This window comes from Rhinolophus sinicus, chromosome 14, assembly GCF_057876585.1.
Source record: "Rhinolophus sinicus isolate RSI-liver-muscle chromosome 14, RSI-T2T, whole genome shotgun sequence".
In the NCBI taxonomy this organism is placed as follows: Eukaryota; Metazoa; Chordata; class Mammalia; order Chiroptera; family Rhinolophidae; genus Rhinolophus; species Rhinolophus sinicus.
This window is the reverse complement of record NC_142514.1, coordinates 66,794,493-66,820,925: the sequence shown is the minus strand read 5'-3', so window position 1 is coordinate 66,820,925 and position 26,433 is coordinate 66,794,493. Positions and strand designations below refer to the sequence as shown.

Genomic DNA, 26,433 nt, shown 5'->3' with positions numbered 1-26,433 from the left:
ATTTATATATATAGATTACAAAGGTACAATTCTAAAATACATCTATGTATTGCATTGTGTGGCCACCACCCAAAGTCAATTCTCCCTCCATCATCACATATTTGACCTTTACCTCTTCTAGCACCCATCTTCCCCCCTCACCCTCTGGTAACAACTAAACTATTGTCCGAGTTTTCGTTTGTTTGCTGCTTTCAGTTTTATATCCCATGTATGAGTCATATGGTTCTTGACTTTTTCCACCTAGCATCATCTCAAGATCCATCCATGTCATCCCAAATGGCAGTATTTCATCTTTTTCGTATGGCTGAGCAGTATTCCATTGTATTTATGTACCACATCTTTCCAATCATCTATTGAAGGACACTTTGGTTGTTTCCATGTCTTGGTCCTGTGAATGTTGAAATGAACATAGCAGTACATATATCTTTAAGGATAAATGTTTTCAGGTATTTTGGGGAGAAACCCAGAAGAGGGATTGCTGGGCCTTATGGTAATTATATTCTTAATTTTTTGAGGAGTCTCCATACCATTTTCCATAGTGTCTGTACCAGTTTACTTTCCCACCAGTAGTGTTTCTTTTTCTTCATAGCCTCTCCAACACTTGTTATTACTTGTCTTGTTGATAATAGCCATTCTAACAGATGTGAAATGGTACCTCCTTTTTAAAAAATCTTTTATTTGCTCTCATCCTTAAAAAACAAAAATTACTATCTACACAATTTCAGGTTGACATTTTGTTTTCCAATGCTCTGAAGACAATATTCCACTGCTTCTACTGTAGCTATTGAGAAGCCAGCTGTTAGTCTTTCCTTTATAGACAATTAGTCCCTTTTCTCCAGGTAGATCCAAGATATTGTTTTTGGTGGTTTGCAGTTTCACTACAATAGTTCCATGCGTAAATTTATTTATATTTATCCTATATGGAGAATATTTTACTTCTTTTTCATCTCTGGTCAATTTGCGTCTCTTTCAATATTGCTTCTCTTCAATGATTTCCTTGTGGGTCTTGTTATATCATCCATGTTCTTAACCTTCCTTTCATATTTTCAATTTCTTACATAGGATTGATTTTTCAGACATGTTCTCTAGTTTTCTCTTCAGCTATCTAATCTACTGTTAACTCTTCCTCTAAGTTTCAAATTTGATCAATTATATTTTTCATTTTTGGATTTAAAAAAATGTTAATATCTTTAAAATTTCACTTTACATGTTTATCGTGGTAATTTTAGGTATATAAACATTTATATATAACTTTTTTACGTATTTTATCTAAAAATTCTAATATTGGCAATCTTTTGGAGGGATGTCTAAATTTACTATTTTTGTTGGTTCTCATTCAAGGTAGCTTGCTTTCTCTCATGGGTTTGGTGATCTTTGACTAGGTGTATTACTTAATCTGTGGAAGTCCTATGTTCTCATCTTGGAGAAGCTTTCCTTCAGAAAGCATTTGATTCTACTGTAGAAAGAGAATGACTTGCAAGCTATAACTTGAGGATTTTACAACAGAATGTAAGTTCTACAGCTATTGCAAGGTTTGTTACCTTCATAATGGGATTGCTATAGGACTCTATCGTTGGCATTCTTCCGGGTGCCTGCACTTCCAAAGACAGCTCCCTGTCATTCCCGCTCTTACCCTCTCCAACTTCCTACTTCTCAGGCGTACTCTGTGGACTCAGCTTCCAGTCCCAACGTCTGAGTAGTCTCACTCTGGTGCTTGGGAACTCCTTAACTCTTTGGTGCTGAAGCCTTAGCTTGTCCAGATTCATGCCCAAATTTCTTTGCTTGTTTTGGGGTGAGAGGTTGCTGGAGACCACTTGTACCTTTAATGAGACCTTGAGGAGGTCTTAGAGCTTCTACTTAGGTATGATACTATAAGAGGGAATTATGGAAGATTTCTGACACTTTTTTAAAACCTCTCTATTCATATATGCACATATTCGCATATGTTTACACACACACACACATACACACACGTGCACGCGCACCTAATATCTCAGACAAACACTAGATCTCAAATGATAGCTAGAAGGTAAATAAGAATTCTAAATTAAGATTATGATCTATGGATTGGCATTTGATCCTTTGGGTTTGTCATACCCTGTTTTTTTGGAAGATCAGCAGCACCTGTGAAAATTTTGTTAATTTGAATCTATAATGCAGCATTCACCTAGTCAACACATAATGGAAATAATTCCATTATCACCCCAATTTGTGTTATAGGGAAAACAAGGATTATGTTTCTAAAATTTTCCATTGCAATTTTTGAATAAGATGGCTATAAAATGGCTAGTACTCTGTTTCCATTTACCTACTTTCTGAAAGGTCAGGTCCTAAAATAAAATAATCTCAAACAAGAGAAAAGTACATATAATACTGGTGCTTGCATTTCAGCATTAATGCATAGTTCTTTATTTTTGAACACTTTGAAGTTGTTCCCCCCACCTTTCTATCCTGTGTCTAGCATACAGAAGGCATAAATATCCATTGAATGAAAGATGCTTCTGATCTTGCAGGAGTAAGAGGTAAAGTTTTCCCATTATTACCAAAGAGAACAACTTGCTTTGAATCTTCATGATTTTACCTTTCCCCAGGACAAAAAGTGCTTGCAAGAAGGCTAACTAAAGTTAAATACTCTTTGAAATCTTGAATATAGTAAAGCTAATGCATATTTTCATCAATAGGAAGTTTCCAAAAGGAAATAATACTTAAAAACAAAGTTACAAATTACAATCTATTTAAACTTTAATTTGTGCATTTGTGGTAATTTATGACTGCAAAACACTTTTTCTCTTAGAATGACATAGTTAAAGGCACAATTCATTTGAATGCATAGTGTACCATTCTAAAATATCCTAATTTCCTTACAAAGTGCTTGAGCAGTCACTTATACATACAGTAATAGCAAAATATATTTACATTCTATAGAGTTTAAAATTTTAAAATCTGACTAAAATATATATATTTTAAAAACTACAGACAAAATTAGTGCTTTCTTCAGCTTAATTGTGTGAATATACCCTGCCCTCTAATTTTTTTAGTGATTGACTTCAATTAAAAAAATTTCTGTACACTGTGTAGTTACAAAACGCTATGTCAGTTTTTAATGCTAAAAGCCTATTTTAGACATTGCTTTTTATGCATATCTGAGAACCAGAAAAGGTGAACAGACTGTACCTCAAAAGGATGTAGTGTTTTTTTAATGTTGTGTTAATACTGTTTAAATTAAAGCCAGCCAGTTAATCTAAGATCTTCTACTGTCATTTACCAAAAGTTAACTGGCATTTAAAAATAACTTTAAACAACATATTGCTCCTTCTGTGAGATTATCCCCCAAAGGATCTTGGGTAATAATCAATTTGAAAGAAAATACAAATTATCTCTGAACAATTTTAATTGTTCTTAGAATATAAAAAGAACATGCCAACACACCCTGGGAAGGCTGAAATATTTATAAATGTTTTTAGCTCAATTCTATAAACAAATGTGCTTTCATGTTTCTCATAGGATTTAAACTTGAACAATTTTTAAGACATGAATTCACTGTGATTAAAATGGTTAATTTCAGTTCCTGAGGTATGATGACCCTAACATGCTAATAAGCACAGAATCAAAGATGTTATTATTGAACTAAGGAAAAACAATGAAGTCATGGACCAGAAGGGAAAAACAAACAAACAAAAAAAACCCAAAAAACTCCAGGCAAGTAGAAAAGTCATGGCTTGCAAAAAGACTTTCCTGTAAGAACATTAAAAAAGCCACAAAAGGATCCTCTGATGAGTTTTAAAAAGTATTTGATCAAATTATTTTTGAGACTTTTGAGGTACAGTTTTAGTGTTGTAATTTTTATAAAATATAGACTGTTTTATCAAAAATATTTATACATTCTGTTACAATATATTGCTTTTGCCCTTAGTAACTGCCAATATAAAATCTGGATCCAGTGACCTAAAGTCTGCAAATTCACTTAATGTAAATGCTGGAGTTTGAGGTGTCTGCTTGGCCACTGTACAAAAGTGATGAAGTGGTGAAATTAAATAATAAACCTACAACATAGAATACATTACAACTTGCACATATACATGTTCACAGCATGTATACAATGATAATCCCTACGTTTTAACAAAGATATAGTTCCCTTCTACAGTAGACACAGAACAAGATGAACTAGGTTGATAAACGTACAATACAAAAAAAGGAGTAATCAGTTCACTGATTTTGGAAGAAGGTATGACTGAACACACTGAGTGTCTAGACTTTGGGAATGCATATAGGTAACACAGTATCTTGGTTCAGGATAATCAGAAGTCCTCATTCTTAAAATTTTAAGTAAATGCTGATGTTTGCTTGTTCCTGTTCATTTCAGCTTGGTTCAATAAACAAAAAATTGTTTGGCAAGTAGCTCTGTTGGAAAACTGTGAGGTTCTGTTACATGGTTGGTAAAGATAAGGCAATAAAAAATTTTCTCCTAATAAATATAGAAAATTTATAAAACATCAATTCATTTCATTACAAAAAAGCCTGAAAATGTGCACAACTACCACTACATTTTTGATTATTACACTAATTTCTTTAAAAAAATAAGAGCATTTGCCTTACTCAAACAGAATTATACTATGTGTGAATAGTAATAGCATCCCAAGCCTTTTTTTCTTTATAAAAATATAGCTAAGTGAAGTTAACTGATTAATTTTCCTTTCACTTAAGGCAGGTATACGGCAAAGACAGGGACTGCAGAGGAGTGATTTTCTTCCCTCTTTTTAAAAAACAATAGATTATTGATCCAAAAGCATTAACTTGTGATCGATTTTCATGGCTGATGCTCATTCAGCTTAAACTCCATGAAACTGTTTCCAGTGCTCAGATTTATGTTGAAAATACATTGAGAAGCCACTTTTCAAGAAGGTATTAAAAGTACTTTTCAAACAAATCTTTGTGTGTTAAAAAAAAAAAAAAGAAAAAGAAAAAATCAGAAGCTATTGGTGGCACAGAGAGCAAATGAAGGGTTGCTATTTTTAAGAGGTCATCGTGTGAGTCAGTCTGCTTGGTTTCACAGTGTCTAGGAACTTAACACCAATCAGCAATGTAGTCAAAATCTCTGAACATTTCTTGCTCCTCTTCTGAAAGTATCCTTGGTTCTCGAGGTGGAGTCAGAATAGGTGCTTCTGAGGTAAATTCATCATCAAAATTACTAACGTCTTCCCGTCCTCTAATGGTAGGTACAAATGGCGGCTTTACTTTTTTGTCCATCAGAGCACTCCAATCAATTAGCTGGATTACAAAATATAAAAAGACCAGTTGAGTTTCCTATTCCCAATTGCTACAGTTCCATAAAAAAACTTAAACTTTCATACTTACCCGGAAAAATGGGTGCTTTTTGACATCCTCTGCGTCTTTCTCACCAGCTCCAAGGCGCCTCTCAGGATTTCTTCTTAATAGCTAACACAAAATAAAGAAGTTAAAACCAGCGAATTCACTGATAAGGATTCTCTTAACTTGCAAAGATTTAGATTTTAATTTTTGGTATTTGTCTAAACCAGGGGTGTCCAAACTGTGGACCGCAGGCCAACTGCGGCTCGCAATCCATTTTTTATTGACCCGCAGCAAATTTCAAAAATATATTTAGTTTACTTAAATAAACCAGTTGAGGCAATACGTACTTCACCTCGAGTGGCCCGGCTGTTTGTGTATTTTACCGCATATGGCCCTTGGTGAAAAACGTTGAAAAAAGTTTGGACACCCCTGGTCTAAACCATGCAACATCTATTCACAGAAAAATTTCTAAAGTTCTTTTGGGAAATGTCCTTCAATATAAAAAGTTTAAGTAGTTTATAAACCATTAATTCTTACCCTTCTCATTATTGAAATGGCTTCTGTAGATAAGAACCTTGGATACCTTACTTCATCATTTACAATACTGTCAAAAACCTCCTCTTCATCATCACCAGGAAAGGGAGACTAGAAGAAATATCTCTGAGTAAGTCAAAATAAGTTTCAATACAGTAAAGTCTTATAACCTATCCAAAGTACAATCAAGAACCAGGTAGCAAAAACAAAAACAAAAAACCAAACCCACCAAAACACCAAACATACAAGGATTATAAGAAGTCAAAACAGACATGTATCTATTACCCAGAGGATATCCCATACATTCTTACTGCAATCTTCCTTCAATTTATTTCACGGACCTTAATAACAAATTTGATTATATTATATAATATCGTTTTTCATATAATTTAATTCCATTCTATTTTATTTCATCCATTTATTCATTTATCTGGCCAGTCAATATTTTGAATACCTAACAGATAGTGGGAAATATTTACATACTAGATACAATCCTCAAGAGCTCAGTATTGTGGAAAGAAAGAAGGAAATTGTTAAGGGGAATATGGTAATAAGCATTACTACAGAGGAAAGCACAGAGTTTGTGGAAATACATCAGATATGGATGTGCTTTAAATTTCACAGTCAATAGCAAATTAATGGTTGCAAAACACAATTAGAAATTTTGCAGACATAATGACTGCACTAAGCAGCAGCTGCCAAAAAAACTTAAACTGAAAGGAACTCAAAAAGCACATATTTCTAGGCCTATTTAATGCTCTATATGCAACAGATCTCGGGGCATTTTAGTAAGCAGAATATTAAAATTATTACTCATAATGACAATAAGACTGAGTCATAAAAAAGTAGATAAATTACATTCAGTACAACAATATGATGTATAAAGGGATACATTCTCAACCATGTGGAAAACGGGGCTATGAAATATGACTTATTACTTCAGAATTTCAGATGGCTTAGATTTTTGACTCCTTCTTTTTTGTAAGGTATTAAAGAATGAGGACCAAGCAGCAAACAGTTATCAATGCAAAGAGAGGGATCTTTGACCGGAGGATTCTGTGAAAATGAATTCAGAACTCAACTTCCGGAAGCTGAAGCTGCCCATCCTATTGTTCATATCTAACATAATTTCAAATTTCTCAGTTATAAAAACTTTGGTTTATTTATTCATTCATTTATTCAAAACACGTAAATCAAATACCTACTATATGGGACAATATAATTTCTTTCTCGGATAGTAACAAATTGGGGAAAATTCTATTTCACAAGGATTCTCAATCAGAATTTCACGTGGTAATACAAAGTGCTTTTGTCTCCTATTTGATCAATTTTGTATTTGAAAACTATCATTCCATAAGTCTCTAAATAGCGAAGATCCATCTTCATATTCGTTAAGATGTTAAAGTTCCTTGTTTATGCAAATAGATTATAAGTGAACAGGACTAACAACAAAAGGCTAACAAATGTGTCTGAAGCACATAGAAAAATGCAATAGTCTGTTCAGATGTCAAGCATCTAAATTCAGGATCTAAGGTTCCTTTAAACTTCTCTGATACCTTCACTCTCATTTGGCACAGGGAAAGGTGACATGGTACATTAATTTATTCCTGGAGTCTTTCTAGTTTTCAAAACTTACACAAATTTGAATATGCATGATACATCCAGTGAGTGTTCCATTATTTGTAATAATATAGAAATGAGACATAAAACCTTAGCCAAACTTCACTTTTATTATAGTTAAATAGTATTGCAAAAATTTCACCAATGCTATAAAATTATAAAGTATACTAATGAGTTTTTAGTTCTTTTCCCAACTACCCTCTTATGGAGGTGCTAAGGAAAAATGGAATTGCATAAAGGACTTCTGAAGGAATAGCTGGCTTCATTGTCTTTTATCTCCTAGTAATTGGAGCTTAATTAATTAGAAGCTCTTTTAAAAAAATATATAGTATAGGAGCTTCCTCACTTGTTCACTGCCCAATCCTCCAGTCACTTTAGAATAGGAGGAAGTAGACTCTATCGGCTCTTAATTCTGTAGTAGTTTGCAATAAACTCATATTCTTTGTATGTCATCTATAATATGGAGGGTAAATTTTAAGTAAGCATATAATTTTTGGTAACCTAGTTAAATCTCACACGTAACTGAATACCACACTTAAAAAAAACAAACCAACAAAAATGTTACTTTTTTGAAAAGGGATTTCGAGTATGCCAAAGCTTACAGAAACAACTATTACGAGTACTTATGGCACTCTTAGAAAATAAAGACAACTGTGGATTATGGATAAAATACATCTTTCCATCCTAAAACACCATATAACAGCTTTTCTAAACAGAGGTAAAAAATTCAGATCTCGACCATCTCGACCACGCACGGTAAGAATAGAAACAAGGTTGGGTAGTGTGGATTCAATACCCTGCCCTGGAGGCAGCAAAGCATAATGGTTTAGAGGTAGGTTCTGAAGCCAGAGAGCCAGAGTTTAAAATCCAAGCTCCACCACATGATAGCTGTGTGACTTTAAGCAAGTTATTAAACTTCTTTCCGTTTCCATTTGTACATCTAAAAATGGGAGTAAATTAGTATTGAGCTCATTAAACATTGCTAAAAAATTAAATGAGCTAATATTTATAAAGCACACAGTACGTTGCTTCGCACATGATAAATATTTTAATTAGCTATTTCTTTCCCGCCTTTTCCAAGTATTTATTTACTCCAATTTGACATATCAAAAGGGGCTGTCAACTGGATGAATTGAAATCATTTATTTGTTTGTGATAAGTGCCACTACATGACAAGCACATAGCAAAACTTTAGAAATTTGTGACATTCAATAATTTAGTTATTCATTCATTGAGCTACTAATTTATCCAAGCCAAGAATGCCCAAGAAAGGTTGTTGGCACTGGGGAAACTGCAGAACAATGAACCAATCCCACAAGATAATTTTGCTTGCATCTCGAGATTATCAAGCCCCTCTAAATAGTTTTCAATTACTTGTCTAAATATTGACTCTTTCCCAATTCCACCCTCATGTATTATATAATTTCCAACAATTTGTAACAAAATAGATTAGCCTCTTATTACTGCTTTATTTATTAGATATAATTCACTGTTTCCTAAGTGGTAAAAATTTCTGTGTACAACTAAGTTATATCCAGAAATTTATTTCAAGTTTATCTAAAGAAAACATTAAAAGTAACATTTATTTTTGACCAAGGTATATAGCTGACTTTTCTTTACAGGTATAGAGGACATTTTTTTCATTAGTCTTCCTGTTATTCTATTTTGTATGAAATGATCAGTTATGTTAGTATATCTTAAAATCATAAAACCATAGCAATACCAAGATATAAGGAACTATTTTCAAAGCATTGGCAATGCATTCCACAGATAATATAAAAATCTAAAAAAGACAGTGATGGTAATATAGAATCATAGGCAATTATTAGTATATATATAAAACTTAAGTTTTACACAGGAGACATATTAAGTTGTTTTATAAATGACATCCTTTGTTCTTTCAGTCATCTTTCCTCTTTTTTTCTCACCTATTTTGTACTGCTTACCTCACCAACAAGCATTTCATATATAAGCACACCAAGGCCCCACCAATCTACAGCCCTTGTATAGGATGTTTCTGTTAATACTTCTGGGGCAAGAAATTCAGGAGTGCCACAAAATGTACTTGTTCTATCTCCATATCCCATTCCTGAAAAAGGTAAAATTTAAATATTTGTTAGCAAAGAAAAAAATCTAGCATAAAAATTAGAAAATATCCTTAGGAAGCAAAGCTAAAGTTGCACATTAGTGCATAGTGATCAAAGTCAAAATATATCAAAGATTTTTAAAGAAAATGTTAAGGACTGATATAGAGAAGACTGTGCAATAGCAACTTTATTATTTAATAGGTAAATTGAAATAAAATTTCCATACTTTTTTTAATTTAAATTTCTATCATCTTTTCAATTCAATCTTTTAAGTAACTTTATTTGCTTCATTATAAAAATAACACTAAATATAGTTTGGAAAATACCAAATAGCAACCCTTGGAAAATCAAGACACCAATGTGTCATATAATATAGATATGGTATTAATATTTTAGCTAACTAGTTTTCAAATATATGTTCTTCATAATTTAGTAATATGTTAATCAAATATATATTCTAAACATTGAAGATAATGTGTCAATGTATTCCAGTGTTAAAAGCTCATATAAGTGTTTTCTTATGAAAGAACTTGAAAGAAAAGCTAGCCATTCTAAATTTAAAAAGATATATATTTTAAATGATTGAAATATTAAATGAATTTGTAAGTCTATATACCAAGACTGAAGGGCATAATTAAATACATTAGCACATTAGGGTGAGGGTGTTTTTTTCGGGGGGGGGGCAAAATTTGTTTAATGTCATATTGTTTTTTCTTCAGTAGAATATTATTTTTAAAAAGAGTTGATGCAATATCTATGTAAGCTCTATAAAACCCTTTTAAATGAGTTGATCAAGATTAGGAAAAAGTTAACAAAGATGGAAACAGAGCTAATGTTTCTTGATTTTTATTCTGTGCCCTGATCACAACTAGAACATGTTACATACGACTCGTAAGTCATACTTTTTTCCCCTTGGTTTTTAAATAGTAATATTATACATCTGTGACATTTTAATGTAATGCATGTATATTATGTTCATTATTGTAATACAATTATTCTGATAAATATATTTATTCTGATAAATTTTCCTGTTTTGATGTTTTTAAGAGAAGTTGAAAGTAGGCCCAATTATCTAGGATTTCAAATTGGTAAACTCCATTTAAGTAGTTAACATCAGGCTATGGAGTCATAAGGATCTGGGTTTAAATTCCAGCTTTGCCACTTGTTAGCCATGAGAGCTTGGGAAAGTTGTCTTACCTCAAAGCCTAGTTTCCTCATCTATATGTTGGGGTTAACACTATTATCTACCTTCACAAGATTGTGTTATTTAGATGACTATGAAGCATAAGAAGGATTTGGTAAAGTGCTTGGCACACAGTAAGTGCTCAAAAATTGTTAGCTATTATTATAATATACTGCATATATTCTTCTGATAATGAATAAAAACACATTTACTGAGTCTGGTTATTGAATATGTATTTTTCTGAGTACCTATTACGTCCTAGGCATCCACGCCAAGGGGTGAGAACATAAAAAGGAGAGTAAGACACAATTCTTGTTTTTAAGGAGCTTCCATGAAACTGGAGGAAAACAGACATAGATTTATAATTTTCTAACGATACAGTAAGAACAAGATATTATAGAAACACTGCAAAGTAGGATTCCTAAAGCTGACTTGGGGATTGGAATAGGAGAGGAGCCGAGTCTCAGGCAACTTTATTGGCAGGCAGGTGACACCTGAGTTGAGTCTGAAGGACGAGAAGACATTAGTCAGAAAATAAGAGTTGTGATGGGTGACAGTGGTGGAGAGACATAGACTAAGCAGTTCATCGCTGCTGAAGCAGAAAGTACTAGGCAGACAGCAGCAAGAGGTCTGGCTGGGTAGGTTGGCAGGCAGATCAGGAAGGGCATCGCATATCACATCTTTGCCATTGAAGGATTTTCAGCAGAGGAATGCCATAGTCAGATTTCTATTTATGTGGGCCCCTTTAGAATTTTTGCAATTACATGGTAGACTGATTTGAGGGAGAAAAAGACTAGAGGCAGGAAAGGTTAAGAGGCTATTAGTCTTGTCAAAACGAGATGATGGTTGGCAGTAATGGAAGGGAAGTAAAACATTTAAGATGTATTAAGGAGGTAGATGTCAGCACAATATGACGACTGACTGGATGTGGAAAGTAGAGAAGAAGACAAGAGTAAATAATTTCACATTTCCAAATTGGGAGACTGAGAGGATTGTGGCACCATCAAGTATGAACTAAACTATCTGAGAAAAGAAACTACTTTTGTTTGTATAGCATTTGAGGTACCTACTGATTATTCAGGCAGAACTGTCTAGTAGACAGTTGAATATATATGCTAGGAAAGGAAACAGATTTGGGAATCACTTGCATATAGTTGCTATTTAAAAACTAGCACTGAAGAGCAATGGACTAAGGAGAGACTCTGAGGTACAAGAGCATTTAAATCAACAATGTCCAATACAGAAAAGTCCAATAAGAGGAAAAAAACTTTTACTGGATTCAGTAATTAAGAGATCAGTGGCTAACTACTGGACATACACTTACAGAGCTTTCTTCCTTCCTTCCTTCCATCCATCTATCCATCCATCCACTTATTAATTCAACATTCACTGAATACTTAAGATGTGCCAAGCAGTATACTATGTGCCATGGAAACAAGCAGCTACCAGTGTAGAGGAGACAGACAATGTTCATTATAATACAATATATTAAATGTAAAGAATACCAATATATGTTAGGCACTGTGCCACATACTTATCTCTGATTCTCATAATACTCCTAAACAAGAAGGATTATATTTATTTTGTAGCCGAGGAAATAGGCCAAATGAGGTTAAAAGTAACTAGTCCAAAGACACAGAGCAAATAAGTGGCAGAGCCAGAAATTCAAACCTAGGACTATCTGGTACCTACGGCCATGTTCTTTACACTTTCTTATACTGATTCTGATTCATAATTCCTCAGTTTACTTATTTATTGACTTTTGAATATATTGAAAGGATTCTTGAGATACATGCATTTTTTTTCTATTTAAGAATGTTAAAAGTCTTAAGAAGCTGGAGAGAAGTTATTAGACCTATGTAATTCACTCTGTACAGGCCCAGTGAAGTGAAAACTTTGGTACTAAACCAATGTTTTCTTAGAGTAGTGATAGAATTATATTAATCAAGGAGAATCTTAGTTTCATAGTATGATTTCTGAAAACCTAACCTTATTCATATTCACAGAATTCTTAATGTCATAATTAGGTTATATGAACAATCTGTAATGTCTTAATAAAGACTAAATTAAAATTAAAAATAAATTTTCCTTTCCATAGACAACCCTGAAAACTACAAAAGTACAAAGGAATAATAATCTATTAGAAACGGAACTTTAAGATGTCTAATTACCTTCTTTGCAAAGACCAAAATCAGCAATTTTCACAAAGCCTTCTGTATCTAGCAATAAGTTATCCAGCTTCAAATCTCTGTTTAGGATAAAAAAATGCACAATGAAAAAAAAAATCAATAAAATCAGTAGATATAGTAATGAAATCATTTCATCAAGAGCTATACTTTCTTTTTACTAAAAACAACTTTTCAAGTTACAATTTGAGATTTAAATGCTGCATTGCAAACATTAATTTTTCTTCCTTTTGGAAACTTCATTATGCTGCATAATACATTTTCTGAATAATTTCCTCCCTGTTCTACAGAAAGGAAGAATGTATTAAAAAAGGATTGTTTTTATTGATTTAAACATGTATTTTAAAGCATGAAAGGTCAAGAATCTTTAATTCAGAATTTATTAATTTGTTATTTGCGATAATCTGACTTAAGTTTGAAGTTTGCCTACATATCACCCATGAGATGTCTAACAGTATAAATAAGGTATGGGGAGGGGCAGGTTTAACTTTCTAAGAGAATAATTCAAAATAAAGAGATAGCTATCTGTCCATACTGATGAGAAATTAAGTTGAAAATATTTTATCCTTTGAGTAAAATAGGACAAGGAAACACGTTGAAAATATTGTTAGAAGTTTGAATAAACTAATGTTCATAGTCTCCTAATTATGACTAGCCCTCCCATAATTTGTCTAGTCTAGAGAAATGCTATTCTAAGTGTCGCCCCTAGACTAGCTGCTGGGCTATGAGCTACTTTATGGATCTGCAATCTGATAAGGAGCTTGTGCCATACATAAATCAGCTATGTCACCAAGTACACTGTTTAGCTGACAGCAAGACTTAATGAAGGCAGCAGGGTAATGTTTTACACTCTGGCCTAAGCTATTTAGCTTATCATGGACAAATTGTGAGTAGCACTAGTCTATAGAAGTTTTCTGCAGTGGATCAACTGAATGTAAAATATTCACCAGGATGAATATTGTTGGTAAACTGTGTTATCACAGGCCAACTTATAATTTCACTATTCTGATTAATGGGTAGAGGTTCAGGAACTAAATGGTTCATCACATATGTATTGTGTTAACCATGTCTTTCAAAGTTATGGAGTTTAACTGTTTTAGAGGTCACTTAAATGAAAATTAAGAAGCTGGTTAAACACAAAATATCCTTCTTAATTATCTTTAATTCTAATTTATACCAAAGTAAGCCATTAGAAAGTACCAAACTTTACTTACCTATAAACAATTTTGTGTTCATGTAAATACTGCAACCCAAGAACAACACATGCAGCATAAAATCTGTTTGAAGAATTAAATTTAAAAAAGTTTAATAAATTCCACTACTTTTTTATGATTCAAAGCAGAATTCTGTAGTAAACTAATTTCACATATATTTACTTAGTTCTTACTATGTGCCAGACATAGTAAGATGTGCTAAATACTGGAGGTAAAAAAAAATAAGGAAAATACAATCTCTACAATGGAAGCCATTAACTTTGCCTGATGGAGTCACTGTAGTTCTTAGACTAGACACTTGACCTGGTTCTGTAGGAGAAATTACAATATGCTATTAAGAGCAGAATGACAGTATGAAAAGTCCGTATTTTGCCATATATTGTATAATGCGCACCCACATTTTTGGCCCAAATGTTCAGGGAAAATATTTTTCATTTTAATTTTTTAATTCAAATTTTTATTTGTTTACATTTAGGTATTTGTTTTTTGTATTACAAAATAATTTTAGCATTTTTAAAAAACATATTATGGTATAAGATTATGTAACAAATAATTACAAAACACAAGAACAGATACAAAGTACAAGAAATTTTATGTACTGGTAATACATTTACAATATTTATGCATCACAGAAGGCCAAGAACTCTTCTTCATTGCAAGTTCATCATAAGTTTAACAAAAGTGATTATAGTATTCCAGGGTATTATTTTGCATACGGATTTCACTACTGATTTCTACACTTACACTTGTAACTCATAAGCATAAATAAAAGAATTAAAAACATTTATATAGATACAGAATTAGTACTACCCATGTATAACGCTCACCCTGTTTTTCCCTCACAAATTTGGGCAAAAAACATGCACATTATGCGCGGCAAAATACGGTAGAACTTTCATGGGGGAAATACAAGGCAATCCCTAAGAGGGAAAGGATTTGAGGTATGAAAGGCGTAAAATGTTTGACAACCAATAACAAGCTTGCTGTGGCTGAAATAAAGAATGGGGCAGAAGTAGCGGAGGACAGGCTGAAAAGACAGCCTAGTGTCAAGCTGTGAAGGACCTTGAATGTCATATTATGGAAACCAAAATTTTTTCTCTTAGCGATAGAGAATCAAACCATTTTAATCAGAGCAGGATGATCAGATTTATGTTAGACAGATTATTCTGATAGTAGTATAAAGGTTGGAGTAGAAGTAGGTAGATACCAGAGGGAAAAATAACAGATAAGGCTATTATGACAGTGTAGGTGGAAGACCATGAGAATCTCCAATGTAGTGCCAACAAAGACAGTAAGAGATGGAGTCAAGAGAAACTTGAAAACTAGCAAGACATGACTTAGTATCTCATTAGCTGCAGAGGATGAGGGAGAGAAAAAAGCTGAAGACGACTCTCAAGGTTTCCTTCTCAATGTAATGAATAGGTAAAAAAAAAATACAGAAGAAGCCAAACTTTTGTGGAGAAAAATGAATTGGGCTTTAGACATGTTGACTCTGAATTGCCTTGGGGCAGGTGAAGAGGTCTAGAAATTGGATAAATGAGTTTGTATCTTAGGAAAACTTAAGCCCAGTGAGAATATTAACTCTTGAACAGGACCATGTTTGTCTTTTTCATTGTTTGTATGAAATGCTTAGCATAATGCCTGACATACAGCAGGTGTACTGAATGAGGAGGTAGGTAATAAATGAGTAAATTTAAAAATGCAGATCTGTCTTCAGTGTAGAATAGCTGAATAGGAAAATCAGTTTTTAGTTATACATATAATACATGCATATTTTCTCTATAAAATACATTTAATACTCCTGCACAAAGTACAATATTTCATTTATTTATCTCACCTTAATGCCACTAACATCCATAGAGATAACTACTCTTGTCAGTTTGGTGAATGATCTTCAAACTTTTAGAATGCATTTATATGCACATGTAGATAACAGAGCTAAGTTTTGTGTTTATTTTTATGAAAAATGGGACCATAATTTGGGAGACTTTTAAAACATAACTATTTAGAAATGTTTATTTGATAATACATTAGATCTTATATAATTACTTATCAGAAGTTTAAAAGTTATAACTAAAGTCCATTAAGATAAATGTGATTCTAAAATTAATAAGGTAGTTATACGTAAATTTTTAGTGAACTCACTTTGGTGGTAAAACAAACATTGTAACAATTATAAAAATGCTTTTGATTTCTCTTGTTTCATTCTTTGTTAACAGACTGTCCTAATGATACTGAACTTAACAAATAATTGGGTAATACTGTTTAAAAAATGTATTTGACTGAATGCTTACTATGTGTCAGGTACTATTAAATATTCTCATTTATCAGCTTATTTAATCTTCAAATCAAGCTTTTAAGATAAATATTTTACAGAAGCAGAAAAATGAAGCTTTCAGAGACAGTAATTTATCTAAAGTCACATAGCTAGAAAACAGCAAAGCTAGGAATCAAACTAATTTTGATTCTATTGTCTCAGTCAGTAAAAATTCACTAATCACCTAGTATGTGCCAGCCACTCTTCTAGGTGTTCCACTAGTACACAGAATAGAAATGGTCCTTGTTCCTCCCTTTAAGTGAGGGGAGACGGGCAATAAAAATGTAAAAAATAAACACGTAAGATGATTTCAGGTAGAAATAAAGTGATATGGAGAAAATAAAATGAAAAACAGAATAGAGAGACCTGATCTGGACATTAGTGACATAGTGGTATTTTATACAGGGTACTCAGAAAATGACCTTCAAAGAAACAGCATTTGAGGTGAGATTTGAATAATTAGAGGGAGGTACTTCAGATCTGAACTACTGCAATGTATTTTATTCTTGTGTTTCATTGGGTTTGTTTCATTTATGTATATCAATTGTATTCTCAGAAAAAATAAAAGTTCCTTAAGGCAGAGCTGAATTTTATATTTCTCTCTTTTTAAAAAAAACTAAACAAAAACATAACAAAACAAAAACTAATTCCAATGGCAGCACAGGGTGAAGCATGGTCTAGAAGCCCTGATTTTAATTTTTAAATATTAATATTAATTTTTAAATATTCAGAGAATTACTAATAGCCTTCTACTACTTTCTGGCTTTTGCTTTTTGAAAGCTTCGTATCCTTCAAAACTAACCTCCTATCTCTTTATCTGAAAATTGAAGGCATGACAGTGTCTACTATCTGCTCCATATACCTGTAATGGTTATGATGAGAATCAAACAAAGGAGTGAAAGGGAAAATGCTACATAAATGTCAGTTGTCAGAATATAGACAAGTGATGAAAACTCAAGAATAAACGCAATAAAGGTTTACTATTGGTTTGGGATATGTTTTGGAGGTAGAATTAATTGAATTTGTTAGTAATTTGGATGTTGCCTGTGAGGGGAAAGAGGACCAAGAATGACACCCTGTGTTTCGGCTTGAAAAGACTTTTTGATGGTACTGCCATTCAATAAATAAGATGGAGATTAGGAGAGGAGAGGCCTGGGGAGCAGTAGGTGAGGTCGGGGGAAAATGGGAAAATCCAGTAGTTCAGTTTGAGAAGTTAAATGAGAAATGCTATTAGCCACACGAGAGAAAAGTCCAGTTGGCCACTGAATGTTGTTAGAGTAGGAAGTTTAGGAGAGAGGTCAGGGCTGGAGATACAAATTTGGTAAATACCAGCATGTAGAATACAGTTATTAAGAGCACTTTCCTAGGTTCAAATCCTAGCTCCACCACTTAAGAGCTATAACTGAGATGACACTAGGGGAAAAATATATATACATATATATTTAATCTCAAATGTTTGCTATTATTTATTGTTATGCATTTGAGTAAGCAAAACCTTCATGTAATATCAAATTCAAAAACTACAAAGAAGGTTCTAGTGAAGTCTGCTTTCTATGTCTTTCATTGGGTGCAATATGCATACCAGTTTCTTTTATATTCTTTGAGATATTGTAAACATATACAAAGGCTTAAAATATATATTTTAAAATTACCCTTTAAAATGCAAATACAAATATTTCATACAAACACATGATAGAGACTCTTCTACACTTTTTTCATTAACAATGTACTTTGAGTATAATTGGTATTTAAAGCCATGGTCCTAGATGGTATTCCTAGGGAGAAAATATAATAATAATAATAATAATAATAATAATAATAATAATAAAAAAAGATATTTTACTAAACTGAACCTAAATGGTATATCTAAATTATCAAGTGCGATTTAGGGTAATCCATGAAATTTTCAACATGGACAATAGAGTAAAATAGATATATTTATATATTGTGAAAAGGTAAGTAAAGAGCTTTAACAGTCCTTACGGAGATCTATTTTCCATTTGGGGAAAAAAAATTTAATTCAGAGAGCTTTTTTCCTTCCCAGAAAGAAATTAGTCATGAACCACTCAGAGAAATTCTAAAGCATACTCACACAGCTCTTGGTTCAGAAAAGACATCAGTATGAATGTGCATCATTAGGTCCCCACCGGCAGCATATTCCATTACAAAGCAAACATGCTCTTTGGTTTGGAAACATGCAAAAAGGTTCACCAAAAAGGGATGCCTTACACTATTCACAGTTTCAAAAATTCTTTTTTCACACATCAAGCTGTAAGAGAAAACATTTAAAAGTCAAAAGGTTTCATTTTTAATTCTAGTTGTAAATAGTCTTTAAAAATTACTGAACTCTAAATAAGCAAAGTTCTTAACTATTATAATTTTAAAACCATAAATGTGTCTTAGTTTTGCTACAAAGGCTTTCAAAAATTTGGTCTACTTGACACATATAACTTTAATTGAAACATATTACTGCAAACTAAAATACGTGATTAGTGTGACAAAGATTACATAGTTTACAATGACTGTATCAAAATAGCACACATATGGCTAGTGGTTATAGTTAATAAAAAAGGCTTAATTAGGGTGAACTGTGAAAATTTATCAGGAATTGGTGAGAGAATTTAGCAACCTGAAGCATAATTTTAAAAATATAGTTTGTGACCAAGGTAATTTCAAAGACAGTATTTTTAATTCATAAGTTACAGTATTCAAATATTTTATCATATAATACATGAAGTTGAGACGTAAACATATGCTGCATACAATTTTAATTTAGAAGGCTGACTGGAAAACAGAGAGGCAACGTGGAGAATTCTATATAACATGTTTCAAGAAGCAATTACAGGTTTTTCCTGTAAGAACTCTTACAAGCTGCTAGAGAAAGAACAATGTTCAAATTTACTGACTCTGCAACATTAATTTTGCCTAAATAGCAAAAAATTTTACTCTTCCTTTTCTGAAAATATTTAGTAAACCAACCATTTAAAATCCAAAGTAGAAGAAAACCAGATCAAATATTGAAATACAACTTGGAACTAAAAGAAAATTAAAAAGAAAGTTAATAGCTTTGATTTTTATCACCATTTAAATGTAGCATTGGAAAATAATGTCCAATTGGGCAAGATCTATGTGATGGATTCTAAAACAACTGATTTACTAAGTCAATCTAAATTTTGGGTAATATAGATAAAATACTCAGATGAAATAAAACAAACTGTAAGATGTTTTGGGCTCAAGTAGATGACAAACATAGTCTCTTCATTATCTACAGTTTATGGATGAATTACTAATTCACTATGGGTAAATGTATAGGTGAATCACTAATTCTCAACTATATGTACATTAGGTTAGACTTGTATTTAACATGTAAATATTGTAAAAGATTGAGAATCACTGATCAGAATGCCTCTTAAAGTGGTTTTAATGTCATTCTTAGGAATTCTTTGATGAGGACTGGATAGATATCTTAGGCTATTAGGTAGAGGAGAAAGGCTCCCTATAGACCCAAATTGTCACAATAATAGCAAACATCCAATCTCCTTTACAAGGTCTTACCTAAATCCATCAGTACACCATGATGTTCCCTTTCTGTGAGCTGCTATACTCTGTATTATTTATTTTAAACTCAAACATACGTAACCTCTTTTATTTAAATAACTAGTGTATTTGTCTTATGTCTCTGATTAAGTGACTAGTTCCATTCTAACATTATTTTTGTGCACTTCCGTTAGAGTGTAGTACATTATTAGACATGCTAGAAACTTAACAGTTATTTTGGTCAGTGGAAAACCACATCATTAATAAGGCTAAGGTCTTAGAATTGAATTCTCTATATGTGTATAATCTGGTTAGCTGTGCTTTTGTTGTATGACTATAAACACATACTTCCAACCCTATTCTATTGTCTCAAAATATGAACTAGTAAGAAAATGAAGCTGAGTGAGAAGCTATTACAATAACATAAATTTAACATTCTCACTCTGGACTGGGGAAAGATGGGACTTAAGAGACAACATTGTACTAATTTGTAGGTGGAAAATGTGATCTTTTTGTACATGAATTACATTACTTTGGAGTTAGTCCATAATTTGTGTTCATTTAAAAAGAAGTTAATTTGGAATTTTCTATGATCTATTAAAAAAAAGGGCAGTTTTCTAAGTAAACTAATAAAATCCAGAGTAGAGAAAGAAAATTTAGAAAGTAAATATAAACGATTCTGCTTAGTGATAATTAGTTTATTTAGACTTGCAAGTAATACATGTATATTACTTAAAAAAATATGCGTGTCTACTTTTTTTTTTTAAAGATTTTATTGGGGAAGGGGAACAGGACTTTATTGGGGAACAGTGTGTACTTCCAGGACTTTTTTCCAAGTCAAGTTGTTGTCCTTTCAATCTTCGTTGTGGAGGGTGCCGTTCAGCTTCAAGTTGCTGTCCTTTCAGTCTTAGTTGTGGAGGGCGCAGCTCAGCCCCAGGTCCAGTTGCCATAGCTAGTTGCAGGGGGCACAGCCCGCCATCCCTTGTGGGAGTCGAACAGGCAACCTTGTGGTTGAGAGGACACACTCCAACAAACGGAGCCATCCGGGAGCTCAGCGGCAGCTCAGCTCAAGGTGCCGTGTTCAATTTTAATTGCAGGGGGCACTGCCCACCATCCCTTGCGGGACTCGAGGAATTGAACTCGCAACCTTGTAGTTGAGAGCCCACTGGCCCATGTGGGAATCGAACCGGCAGCCTTCGGAGTTAGGAGCATGGAGCTCTAACTGCCTGAGCCACCGGGCCGGCCCTGAGTGTCTACTTTTTTATTTTCTGAATTTTTTTCTTGCCTTCCTCTAATTGTTCTTCTTCTTTTTTTTTCCCTGCCTTCCTTAAACTTCTCTAAGAGTCAATTTTTATTTCTCCCTCCAAATTTTCCATTTCTGAAATGTTTCTGTACCAGTTCTACTGGAGATTATTTTACTTCTACGTTACCGAATATGTGAATTCATAACTAAAGTTAGATGAGGAAGATTACTCATAAACTTTACACCAAAGCTAGATTAATTTTCAGGAGTGGTTCTAACTAAAGCTCCATCCTCTGATCTGGACATTCTTCTTTAACAGCAATATTAATATTATTCTGTCTAGATTTAATTAGAAAGTGTTTCCTACAGAGATTTGGCAAAAAGTGGTAACAATGTAGCAGAAAGCTATATAAACTACATAAAACACCAGGATTAACAGAGGTAGTACCAGTTTCCTATTATTTTAGGAAACAAATGAATTTACCATTGACGGATTCGGAACAAAGCAAACATTTTTCCAGAAAAGAAGAACATTTGACTGTATTATTATTGCAATTATAAACAGAGTGACACTGCGAAATTATAAACAGAGTGACACTGCGATTAAAGGTTTGTTTTAACTACTTATGTCATATAAAAATATACTTTTAAAGCATATTCAGCAAAAATCCTTTGGAAGTAGTTTTAAATGTCAAGAAAGAGTTTATTTTGATGTAATTGAGGAGTATGAGAAACAGGTAAAAAGTAAATAGGCAAATCTAGAAGAAAAAAAATTTGTATACAAAGGAAACCCTCATTTTTTAGGATCTATCCTAATTCAGAGACTTTCCCATACGATGGAAAAAAGAAAACATTAAAAGTAGTAATTTGATATATCTATATGGCACTTAATACAATTCAGTAGGCTGAGTATTAAAAAAATATATTTTTAAAAATATGTGGGGTAATTGAGGCTCACAGATGTTCAATGAATTGCCCTAGGGTCAAATGATTAATTAAGAAACAATCAGGACTAGAGAAATCAGTCTTCTCACTCACAGCCGTAGGCTCTTTTCATTTTACAGGGCTGTCTTCCATTAATATCAATTGATACTTCCTAGTGGTCTAAGAAAAATACTTCTAAATATCAAATGATAGCCTCTTTCTGCAACAAGTATGCTATTTGTTATACAATAATTTCCATATTTTATCACCCTATTTAAGATAGTCTTTTAAAAGTACATTCTCTAACCTAATTACAATATTATACCCAAAGTCCCGGCATTTTAATAATTATAATATATAGATGTATCCATATCAATTTATATTTATTAAACCCAGAAAGGTAAGATGCTATGGTCAAAAATATCATTTTAAGAAAGAGAAAAAAACAAATATAAGTGCATTGTATAAAGCAGAATGTATTAACCATTCAGTTAACTGCAGATTATCTGTAAATGACATTTTATAACTTCTGTAAGACGAAATGGGAAATAGCCTCACCCAACAACAATTAAATAACAGTTCCTATTCCATATAAACACTTTAATATCTCCAAGCATAAAAAACTTAACAGAATTAGGTTAAATATTTCATCATCTTTCCTTGGTATCCCTAATCAGTAAATTGTAAGAAGGGAAAGAAGGAGTTGGCCCAAAAGAAAAACAGTATTTAATTAATGCCTGCCATATGTCAAGTATAGGTACATTAATTTATATAGTTTCTTCACATATTATTACGAAATAGAAAGTTTTGCTATTGCAATCTACACATTGATTTTCATATTAAGTCGCAACTTCATAAAAATAAACAATTTTGTTTAAAAAAAACTAACCTATCTACTTCATCTCGAGCCACAATGTCTCCTTTCTTTAGGGCTTTTATAGCAAACATCTCATTTGTGTGTTTATATTCAGCCAAAAGCACCTGAAATGAGATTAAAATAATTATTTCCTATTTGGGCTACTACTTTTGTAGGTATTCCAAGAAAATGTAAAAGATTACCTTTCCAAAATGTCCTCTACCCAAGACGGCACAACATCTGAAATCTTGTAGATTAAACTGGAACATCTGTTGAGATCTGAAAACAGTAATGTCAATTAAAAATAAGCCAAAAGTATGGGACCAAACATGTAGTAACAAAGCTGTGTACATATTCTTTACCTTCTATCCTCAAGTTCTCGAATACCACTATATTCTAGGCCTGATTGAGGAATATCAGGTTCATATTCAGATTGAGATTTTGGAAGTACACTATTTCTGTCATTTTCAATATCAAAACCAGTTTCTGAATCCTGTAAAATATTAAATACTCATGAAATCATAGCAACATTCAGGAAACAACTTGTTTGGTAAGGATAAAGTTAAAGAAAAAATGTCAAGAGTCAATATAAATATTAACCAAGTCAGAAGATGAAGAGTGTTTCAGGCAATATGTCATATAATATTAACCATGTTCTTATGTTCCTTCTATCTTAAGTAGCTTATTTCATCTCTACGGGCCCATGAGCATCCAAAGGATTTTGTTTCACTCATGAGAAACACAAAACACAGGCAACTTTTAATTAATTGAAATGTATACCTCATTCACTATGATTTTATTGGGAATTCAAATGGTGAAAATACAAGGTTTAAAATGTCTTGCCTGTCCTGGTGTATCCAAATCTCTTAATGCAGCAGATTCATTTATTTCTCCAAGTGAAGAATCACGTGGTGGGGCCGGAGGAGGTTCAGGTTCAAGATCAAAGTCCAATTTGGTTACTGTAGAATCACTTATAGAAGACAGAGTAATTCACCAAAAACAGTAATAAAAAATATGTATTTTAAATAGCTTTAAAATTAAGACAAACAATTTTATTGTTTTAAAAGTAAGCACCACACTAATTTCAAAACACCATTTGGAAAAAAAATGTGACTTTTAATATACCCTCTGTAAGCAATATGTACCAATGTCAAAAAAAATTATTTCATGGAATTGATGCTTAAAAAAATCTTAGATGCATACCTAGCTGGAGGTGCTAGTTCAGGCATGCGTACATCAACCACTGGCACTGTAGCAGGCACAGGAGCTTGAGGGCTGAAGGTGCCAGAATGATTTACTGTAGGAATTGCTCTTCTCACTAGCCTTCCCCAAGTGGCAATATTAATATTCATTTGAGGAGCTCTGAGAAATGTTTTGCCTGTGGATATTGTGAAGAAAGAAAATAGAATAATATTTATATATATGACCAAAAGCGATAATTTAAAAATTCATCGGTTTATAATTTATGAAGAACAAACAAAATTTGGCACTTAAAAAACAGTTAGCTATTTATTAAAGGCTAGTGCAAAATACCAAAAAATCGTTTTAAAGATAAATAGGTAGAAACTGTTTTTTAAAGTCTAGTAATAATATATGTGGTTAAGATTAAAAAAAAAAAAGGATTCTTATCTTTTAGAGATACTAACTGTAATACTTAAGGATAAATCAATGATATCTGGGTTTGCTTCAAATAATCTGAGGAAGCAGTGAGTGAATGAAATATAGTAAAACAAAACTGGCCATGAGTTGACTGTTGAAGCTAAGTGACAGCACACTGCACGAGTCTCTCTACTTATGGATATGTTTGAAATGTTCCTTAATAAGAAGTTAGAAATGAATGAACAATAACAAAAACAAAGATGGATATCACTTTTTAAATAGTATGTAAATTTTCTATATTTAAAAAAACACCAAAATAGTTATTTGAGTTCTTAGTAATTACCTTGCTGTTTTGAAAAAATTTTCTTTTGTCTTTGGAGTTTTGGTCTTCTTTCAATAACTGGATTAAAAAAGGTAACCTGCAGTGAAGAAAATTCAAACTGATATGAATATAGCATTGGATTTATATTTCATGAAATTCACTATACTTCTAAGTTTTGAAAACTTAAGAGAATCTTAGATACAATTTAGTCCAACCCCCTCATTTTCTAGATGAGAAAGCAGATCTAGCAGGGATAAATTCTTTGTTTTAAGGTAATATACCTTTTCAGTGGCAGAATTGAGCCAAGATTTCAAGTTGTCTGTTGTTCAGCCTAACACTTTTTCCACTCCTGCATCATGCTGCCTACATATATAATTTATTTTTTTAATTTTTTATCTTTATTAAATTTATTGGGGTGACATTAGTTAGTAAAATTATATAGGTTTCAAGTATACCTTTCTATAATACATCATCTCTATGCATTGTGTGTTCACCACTTAGAATCAATTTACCTTCAGTTGTAGTTATGCACATTTAATAAAATACATTTATTACCTCTGCAAATAAAGTACCCTGTGGTTCCAAATAGAGACACATGCCATGCCGTTGGTTGTCTAAAAAATCTTCTAACCTCAGAAATTTTACAGCACACAGAGATCGCCAATCACGCCAATAAACTGAAATTTCCAGTTCACGTGACTAGTATAATTAAAAAAAAAATAAAGAAAACAGAGAAGACATCATTGGACACACACTTGAATAAAATATCACAAAAATATAAAATACAAATAAACAAAGATAACACACACAATGATTGCACTATTATAAAAAGTGTTTTTTAATGTTTCTCTTTTATAATATTACTTTAACAAACACATATCTTAACTCAAAGGAAGAAATTAAATTCTGACAGTTTCCAGCTAAGGTATTTCTTTTATACAAATAATACACAACTTGGGAACAACCAATACAAATGAATGACCACAGAAACTCTTTCCCATCTTATAGCTTCAATCTTTCAGATTTTCCTCCTCCATTTGGCATCACTTGCTGTGCTATTGTTAGAAAACATCGGTCCTCACCTCAAAGACTCATTTCAAATATTATTTCCTTGCCTCAGTGTCAGGGAAAGGTCTGTGAATAGCATTTATTCTGCACTTACAGTGTGCCACACACTGTGCTAAGCACTTAAAAAATAGTAGGTACCTTGATCTTTAAAAAAATACCATCGAGTAATAGGACTAGTGATAGCAGGGGCCTGTGTAGGTAGGGAGCAAAAGGGAAATTCAGACTAAGTTTTATACAAAAAGATGTTCTTTTATCACAACTTTAAAAATAAAGGCAAACAAGCAAGACCTTGAATGTCCAACAACCAGGGACAAGTAGATTACACCATGAGCGAATACTCTGTAGTCATTAAAAATAATTCTTACAAAGAAAAACATATTTAAGGTTTTAACAATCAATTATTAAATATACTTGAAGAACCCAGTTTATAAGA

At 32.5% G+C, this 26,433-nt stretch overlaps 1 protein-coding gene across 3 annotated transcripts in view; it reads right to left on the bottom strand.

Moving 5' to 3' along the window:
- Positions 1-407: 407 nt before the first annotated feature.
- The window catches only part of PKN2 (protein kinase N2), a 113,548-nt gene continuing 87,522 nt past the window's right edge, over positions 408-26,433 (bottom strand). For 2 of the 3 annotated variants that reach the window (XM_074335098.2, XM_019751766.3), the window contains exons 9-22: positions 25,488-25,631; positions 24,954-25,029; positions 24,215-24,389; positions 23,855-23,981; positions 23,374-23,504; positions 23,215-23,290; positions 23,045-23,136; positions 18,544-18,720; positions 14,135-14,197; positions 12,906-12,982; positions 9,411-9,553; positions 5,848-5,955; positions 5,356-5,436; positions 408-5,268 (exon numbers count right to left, since the gene is read on the bottom strand). In XM_074335098.2, coding sequence (XP_074191199.1) covers positions 5,065-5,268; positions 5,356-5,436; positions 5,848-5,955; positions 9,411-9,553; positions 12,906-12,982; positions 14,135-14,197; positions 18,544-18,720; positions 23,045-23,136; positions 23,215-23,290; positions 23,374-23,504; positions 23,855-23,981; positions 24,215-24,389; positions 24,954-25,029; positions 25,488-25,631 — 1,674 coding nt within the window. In that variant the 3' untranslated portion in view covers positions 408-5,064. The remainder of the gene's footprint in view (positions 5,269-5,355; positions 5,437-5,847; positions 5,956-9,410; positions 9,554-12,905; positions 12,983-14,134; positions 14,198-18,543; positions 18,721-23,044; positions 23,137-23,214; positions 23,291-23,373; positions 23,505-23,854; positions 23,982-24,214; positions 24,390-24,953; positions 25,030-25,487; positions 25,632-26,433) is intronic. The other variant, XM_074335099.2, reaches the window with a different exon arrangement.